The sequence below is a fragment of the Schistocerca cancellata genome, chromosome 1 (genome assembly GCF_023864275.1).
Source record: "Schistocerca cancellata isolate TAMUIC-IGC-003103 chromosome 1, iqSchCanc2.1, whole genome shotgun sequence".
Classification (NCBI taxonomy): Eukaryota; Metazoa; Arthropoda; class Insecta; order Orthoptera; family Acrididae; genus Schistocerca; species Schistocerca cancellata.
In genome coordinates this window covers 492,536,076-492,544,538 of record NC_064626.1, presented here as the reverse complement: position 1 = coordinate 492,544,538, position 8,463 = coordinate 492,536,076, and the positions used below count along the sequence as shown (strand labels likewise).

The window sequence follows — 8,463 nt, the reverse complement described above, 5'->3', positions numbered from 1 at the left end:
TGCACTTTGGTCCAGCTTTTCCATAGTTTCCCTTCAAACCCATTATTGAATGGAAACCACACAATCAGTCATTTACATCCATGGGTCCACAAGCAGCTCATGGGACAAAACGGTGTTGAGTGTCAGAAAATCAGCTACCAATATACACATAAGCAGCAACCAGTTAATAACAAATACTGATCCCATAATTGATGCATAATAGTCCCTAAATTCACTCATGTTTCATGCACTGAATATTGGTGGAAACTTTGTACGTTTTTTAACATAAATTGACAGTTTGGACACTTGTTATGATTAGAAGTCAAATGTAACTTAGATTAACACAAACAATGAGTGAGCTCATATTATTAATGTTGATAAACATTTGTAGATGATACTTCAACACGTATGTACAAACTTGAAGACTGTCTTAAAGAGTGATGTCAGAAAACTTCTTAACTTATTAACCATTTTCTACCATGGGGGCTTCATGCTACCCGTTTTGTATGCTCGCTTGTGATTTAAAGAAAAGAACTAAAGTCTAAATTTTATTACAAACTTGAAAATAATTTTTAAAAATGTAATATTACAATGTAAGTTAGTGAAGCACTGATGGTGATGCAACACTGAATCCAGTGCAACAGCACTATGTTCTCTCTGAAAGACCGGGAACTTTTTACACTGTGTATTAAAATTCAGATGAAGGAAAAAGGCTTGAAATTGACTTTTTCTCGAAATTATGAATCTGTAACAAAGTGTAGATTGATTGATATGGTATAATAATTCATTGTTACGGTAGCCATTGTAATAATTTTCTGAATAATGGATTTCATGTCTGTTTATGAAAGTGCTTGATAAAGATTCTCATTGCAAATGACAGGGAGTACTTACATCAATCAATGAAGAATAAATATGAATTTATATTAAAGTACATTTCAACTACTTAATTTGAATAACCTGATCCTCAATATTTTACGTACTACTATCAGTGTCTTTATAAGTCATGGAAATGTCTTCAAGATGAATTGAAAGATAGAACCTGCAGCACAGTCATTGCCCTCTTGTGTAAATCATTATTTAACTTGAGTTATGAGTACAACCAATAGCAACCCTTTCAACCCCATGCAGTGAGTCACACTGGCACATGTGCAGTCTTCTCTCCATTTATAAATATAGAAAGAGACTTCAAATTAATTACAAGTTCCAAAACTAATGCACTGTTACCAGCTCATTTCAGATTCGCTGAAACAACAAATACCACTTGCTGTTATTTTATTAGAATAAGGGTGAAATAGAACATTGAAAGGCATAAAGATTGAGTTAAACCTGCATTATTAAAGTTTCAGGATTGGTGGATGTGCACTTTTTGATAGAATTTGATCATACTGATACAAGAGGATAAAGTTAAATTCAGTTTCACTGCAGAACTAGGAGCAACATACTTCGATTTCAGATTTCAAACATAATTTCCATCACAATATTATATATTCATAATTAATAGATATAACATTTTAGAGTCAATGATAAAAATTTACCATCCCACAACATAGGCATAGTTCGTGTTAATTTTGTAGCCATGGCTGCTGGTGGATGAGTTCTGTGCATCTATAGTAGTCTGTATGCTGTCATTGCTAATGATATATCCATGAAAGGTAACAACAGAGAGGTCATCAGTCCCACATGTGGAGATGTGAAAATGACTAACATATTATCGAGGTATGCATAACAGAAGGTGAACTTGAAGAAAATATTGTCCATCGATTGCTGTCAAGCCCGTGCCATATTTTTCAGGTTGTATGGGATCTAAACAAATTTATAAAGTCCAGATTGAGTGATAATCGCTGTCTTGGGTACTTCGCCCTGTCCAAAGAAATCTGCAAGTAAGCCTGTCTACCATCTAAAATACTGAGCATAGAGGTGTCTGCTAAGGTATGGGTGAAATCCTGAATGTTTGCAGTCAGATAGCTGTCCAGAATAGTATAGGCACTGAGAGCCCAGTCATTGCTGCACAGTCTATATGTCATCCTTTTTTGTATTAGATGAATTGGTGAGCCCCAGGGAACCTTGTGGCTCATAATAATTCATCTATGACCGACTTCGATACATGAGGTCTATCTGGGGCTAGTCATCATATTGGTGGTGAACCAGGAGTGGAGTGGGGCGGGATCTGGGGTGGTACTAATATGATACACAGGGGTTCAGTGTCAGATATCACCCTTCTGTTGTAATATCACATTGAGACCTGATGGGCAGGGAGTTAAACATGGCAGATGTGCTGACATCATGAGAAAAATTCACTGCACTGACATATATTGGCGATAGTACAAGTGTTACAGACTGCCCTAATGGTGTGTGTCTACAGTTAAACGAATTTTGGCACACAGGCCTCTCTTCATGTAAGCTGATGTCATCATAATGCTTGGTAATGTATCATCATTCCAACTCCAAATCCTAACAGTCTTGGAAGATCTGTTGGTGGTTATCTTGCTCATCAATGGGCTGAAGTAGTTGCAGGTTGGTATCTGTCATTTGTGTGTATGGCAGTGGTGCACTTATGATGCCAGTAACATGTTCTCCATTGCTGCAGTGTAGGAGAGTACCCCATGCCAAGTCGTGAGAAAGCTGGAAACATCAGGGGAAATCAGCTCCCAGTATAGGCTTTCTGACGTCGTTGATTATAAACTGCCATGGAAACATGGCCGCACAGGATTAGCCAAGCAGTCTACCATGCTGCAGTTATGGACTGTGCGGCAATGAGGTGGTTCGATTCCTCCTTTGGGCATGGGTGTGTGTGTTTGTCTTTAGGATAATTTAGGTTAAGTAGTGTGTAAGCATAGGGACTGATGACCTCAGCAGTTAAGTCCCATAAGATTTCACACACATTTGAACATTTTTTGGAAACATGTCCTGCAACCTGAGATCCACAGCTCAAGAGGTGGATCAATAAATTACGATGAAAAAATCGTTTGCAGCACAAAGTAGGATGCTCATTATAATCAACTCTGTCAATTGTTGCTCACAGGGACCCCGTGTTGATGAGAAAGTATTGGTTGCTCAAACAATCTAGCACACAGAGTCTAGCCTAATCATGTGTAATTATTTTGGCCCACATGTCATGGTTGTAGGCGACTTGTTTTAGTTCAGTGATACAGGTGACTATTGCTGATCGCCTTTTGAATGTGGATGATCACAAGGTGCCACACAGTAGTGTGCTTTGTCACCAAAGCTTGTGTAGTTTCAACAAATGTGAAGCTGAGTCTGCCTGCCTGAGTGCAGAATATTGCTGACAGCCAGGGGCGCATTTGTTTTGACTAGCTGTAGGTCGCTGCTCTCATGGCGGTTGTAACTGATGTCATCCTCAGGAGCATCCATGCTTGCTTTGGGTGGCTTGGCTGCCTATAGATGTATCCCATGGTGTGATCCCTGGCTCGGTTGGAGGTGGTAATTGTTATCCAAATAATCCGTGTGTTGACGATGTTGTAACATGGCTAGAAGACATGAGAGATAATGTCCACTGACGATCTGCAGTGTCCTTAGTGCATAGTCTGGCATGAGGGATAGGGTGATTAACGTTTGTAGGCTACTCCAAAGTTGAGGACACATTATGGTGCATAGTCAGTCGTTCTAAATGGCTTGATGCAACTGTTGTTTCTGTGTCCTGGCTGATCAGTGCAGCAATGCTGCTGCCAATATATAGTATTTACCTGTCCTTGCAGTTATCTGAAAGATGTCACTGATGACGTTAGAATGCTCGTCTATATGGCTCAGTAGTGCGACAGACTCGAATCTGTTGTCGAAGATGTTGTAGTTGTGCGAATGCACTTCAGATAAAGAACGACATTGCCAGTTGTTCCAGGAAAAATGGTTGTAGTTTGCTGTGGATTCCTGCTTTAATAAAAGTTCTATAGAAATTTTGGCTCAGATGTGGTGTCATAGGAGGTCAGAGAGCATCAGCGGAGGAGCTCCTGTTGTCCAGACTTGGCGTGGAAGAAAAACCGATGATAGAGTGTTGCGGGGCCCAGCCAGCTGGGCTCCTCATGACGACCCAAACAGGTTCAGCGGAAATGTCCCAGAAACAGCTGTCCCAACATCCTTGGGTGGTATTTCATTGAGTCTCTCTGCGACAGACTGATGAACCGTGTCTTACTAATAGGAAAACGTGTTGCACTCGGTTCCCTACAAGTTATCACAAGGTTCTTGAGAGTGAAAAAGTTGGATTCTACACTACAGACCATCTACACACAACATACCGCACTAAAAGTTCAGAAAATTTGTGTTATCCTTCTTTTTGAGTAACTGACAACTCGATTATCATTGTTATATTAACGAAGCAGAGCACGGGCCATTAAATATAGCTATTGTTCTTTTCTGAATTTGTTCGATTTTTAACTCAAAGCTATTCAGATGATAGCTTACATGGTCTAGTGACATTTACGAATGGGCCATTAAGATACTTTGATGTAATTTTCATTTGCATGTAGACACACTGTACATGTGTTAAAGACCAGATGTGAACATGTTACAAACTTTAATATTATTACTATCAAAGCGGACTGCATTCACTCGTCTCACAACATCATTGAAAAGTGTCTCAGCAATTATATGACGCCACAGTAAATGTTACCGGTTAGGGCATCATATAGAATACAAACCATTGCTGACACATTGTTCCATTTAGAAGCTTATCTGAAGTTGTTTATAAGTTTCGTTATATGACTACTTCACAAGAGATCTTCAAGCCAAATTCGGATCCCGATGGACATAGCATAATCAATAACGTAGTTGTTTGGACGTATGCTATTATAGATAACTGCGAAGCATGGGGGAAAGTGAAGGCGTGTATCACTGTCCTCTCCAACAGTAAAAATGGTAGGGTGCGGACTTCCATACTTTTAATCTTTGGTCAATAAGGTCTTTGTCTTAACTTGTCTGAAAGACGCGTGCGGTATCGTTGAAAGTGTGTGGTAGTTTGATGTTGTGGTAAGTGGTGTTTATGTAATTCATTGCAGGAAAAAAATTACGAAAAATTTGTTATTTTAAAATAAAAGTGAAATGCGTTTCATATCTATAAGTGCTCACGTTCCGGTATACGTTTTAATAGAGATAGATAGTGACATCACTTTGTGTCAGGATTTCGTAAATATAAACAAAACTGGCAGAACAACCACTGTTGATCAGCAGATCGGAGAGGTAACTCTTGAATTGCATTTCCTTGTTTGTGTATGATTTTCATATTTGTATTTGCACATGTAACTTTATATTTACTCACTTAAGAAGAATCGTGCAACTTGCACGGAAAGAAAATGTTAAGTGATAAACTGCATATTTCAGAATCTGAATAAAAATTGTTATAAATGCTTGGTTAGAGAACAGAACTCGGGAGATGAACTGTGGCAGGCTCAGGAGTGATGGCACAAATACTTTTGCAAGTTCAAGTTTGTTTAAATGAATGTCGCATGTAATTTCCACCTGTTGTATGTTGATGGTATTGCATGCAAGTGATTATAATTTTTGTTTTTAAATTGTAACACGGTTAGCAGGTATGCATTTACCAATTATTTAGTCACCCAATTTATGATTTATTTTGTGTTTGCCTACAGATATAGTATAGAATGGCAGAAGATGCAAGCTGTAGCCCCAGTCTTCTGAATAAGATATATATGTTTAAGAGAGAGGGACCAGCAGCGACACTGCCACGTATCTCCAATGACTGTGATTTCCAACCAGTTAGAAATGGCATTGATGCAAACGTGATAGGTAAAATGCATTTTAAAAATTCTTTCACTTTTCTAAGTGTATTCCAATAGTTTTGAAAAATAGATAATTGTGGGATTGCATTAGCCGTGCTTTACAGTCTTATACCACTTAAACTCATTTATGAAGAATTGCACATAGTTTAGTTCCTTACAGGTCTGAATAATATAGGAGAGAGCTCTTTTGTGCAGTATTGTGATAAGTGTCAAACTTTATTAAGTGTAAAAATGTTGTTAACGAAATGAAAAATTGAAAATTTGTAATAAACCAAAAGTGATAGATATCTGAATTTATTTTCAATAAGGACTTTGGTCCCAAAACTATGAACATGATTAATACATACACACTTCTGAGCTTTTTTCGTTTATTTATTTATTTATAAATTGAGTAAGAAAATTTGTAACTTTTTGCAAATTTCAAAATTATGTTTTGAAAATACACTGTCTTGAGAAATGGTAAAGTGGAAGGACAGCTAATTGTCATCTATGACACTAATGCATGAAATTCTTAAAACTGTCAAAATATTTTTACATAAAGATGAAAGGATCTGAAATTTATTGTTTTTTTAGAATTTTTTTCTCCAAAACCTCCATCCTAAATGTTCTAAAAATTTCATGGTATGTTAGTTGGCCACTGTACTTAGGGAATGTACAATCAGAGTGGGCATTACTTGTCTGTACAAAATGTGAGGATTTTTTAGATAGACCTAGATCTACTCACAAGGTCGAAAAATCATGGACCCTTAAATATTTAAACTGATTGCTGATTTTAAGTAAATGTCATACAGAACTGTTATTTCTGAATCAAAATAATTACTTTACAACATTATAAGTAAGTGAGAAAACAATTTGTAATTTTGTTTGAAAGCATTTTATAACAAAAAGGAGACTATTTACACTCATTTTTCTTTTTATGATATTATTCACGAATTATTTTAGTCTTCTGTCATGATTTTACTGCTTCGTGACTTTCCATGAATTAAAATTGCTTACAATGTATCAACATTGCACTGTTGAAGAGAGTTCATTTGGTTTTTTCATCTGCTCCTCATTGAATTTGTAAAACTGAGCTGAATTTGGACAAGACAAGGATGATCCAACAAGAACAGTACTTGGGAAATGGGAAATGCACAGTCTTTTGATGAAGGCCATTTGAAAGCATTGGCAGGGCTATGAGGTGTCATAAAGGAGACAATTACATACTTGCAGCTCATAAGAGACAGTTATTATCTGTCCCAACCACCATTGATTCTCATACACACAAGAAATTAAGTGGCTCACTACAAAGTCACCTAATGTATACTTTGTTCTCTGCATTTCACACACAGTAACAGGCTGCATTTCATGGAGAACTGTTCGTAGGTGACACTCCAGAATGAATTCCTACTGCAGGCTTATAGCAGACCACTCTTCTCTTCATTTAGAATTAAGAGTTTAATGTTTGTTACTAATGTTGATATGGTGTGTACAAATCCAGTAGCATGTCTTACAGTGTCAGCAGCTTTATGCTGGAGATTAAATCTTGCTGCAAGATGTTTACAGAGACCTCCTACCCCACCAAATGCACTTGTTCCATTACCTGTTGCTGAAAATATCCATTTTCTGTCTTAATTCATGTAGTACACTGTTGACCAAGCTCATAAAGCTGAAAGCAGTTTTTAAAATGAGATGCTGCACCATCTTTCACATAAACATGCTAAGGAAATGTATGGCCTCAAGAAGCTGTGTCATCGATTGTCATGCGGACAGGGTATCCTGCATGTGCACTGTGATGAATGAGATCATCACTCATAATAGCTAAACAGTGTGGTGTTCCAAGAGAGTGAGCAACACATGTGAGTGTTGATACCTGTGATGTATGCCAGTAGTAACTTTAATTTTGTTGTGCAAAGCAACAGACCAGTAATCAGCAAAGTTGAAATGAAGAATTAATGTGTCAGTACTCTGGGATGTGGCTGATTGTATTTCTGCTATGGCCTGTCTGTGAATCCTCTGGATCTGATGGAGAGCTATTCCTCTCATGAGCCAATGCCTAACTTATGTAACAAACTTCTGTGGGTCTACTGTCTTCTTCACCAACTCTCCTCCCTCCCACAAAGCATAAATTATGTCATTGTCAATATCCTGAAGGTGTAATACTTCAACAGTCATCACTTCAGCACCAGGACACATTGCACACTCCTGCAACCAATATTTTATCTTGTGGCTCTTGACATATACTCAAAAGCATCAGGTCTATCTTTTTGTACTTCTTCCCTGTGACACTGTGTATGGTGATACAACACTGCGTATGGTGATACAAACAAGTGTCAAATTAGTGCAGTAAATCATGTGCATATTTCCTTCTCTGGCTGGCATTTTACCCATTTTGGCTGTAAGAAGTAGAATTTAGACCATTTTTTAAGATTGGGTTCTCCTGTTTCATTAGGAGATTCTCGTATTGATCTTGTCATATATCTTTTTAACTTTTTCACCAGAGGTAACATCAGCCTGGTTATGACTTTGCTTGCTGCAATATTTGTTGTCAATTAGGTAATATTCTAGAGCAACAGTAAGCATATCATCTTGCAACGTGTGCCCACAGTAAGAATCTGGGCATGCCCAAATACCTTTCTCATTCTTTTTTTTGTGTGGTTTTGAAATCAAATAGTAATGTGAGAAAGTGGGTAAGTGTTTCAGTGTCTACTGCTTAGAGTAGCTACCTGGTATCAGTGTCAGTAACTGTACCTTC

The 8,463-nt window shown here is 37.7% G+C and overlaps 1 protein-coding gene across 3 annotated transcripts in view; it reads left to right on the top strand.

The window, feature by feature from the left end:
• Positions 1-4,903: 4,903 nt before the first annotated feature.
• LOC126177843 (SWI/SNF-related matrix-associated actin-dependent regulator of chromatin subfamily A containing DEAD/H box 1 homolog) overlaps positions 4,904-8,463 on the top strand; it is a 184,239-nt gene continuing 180,679 nt past the window's right edge. For 2 of the 3 annotated variants that reach the window (XM_049924488.1, XM_049924486.1), the window contains exons 1-2: positions 4,915-5,169; positions 5,580-5,736. In XM_049924488.1, coding sequence (XP_049780445.1) covers positions 5,592-5,736 — 145 coding nt within the window. In that variant the 5' untranslated portion in view covers positions 4,915-5,169; positions 5,580-5,591. Of the gene's footprint in view, positions 5,170-5,579; positions 5,737-8,463 lie in introns of all 3 variants that reach the window. The other variant, XM_049924487.1, reaches the window with a different exon arrangement.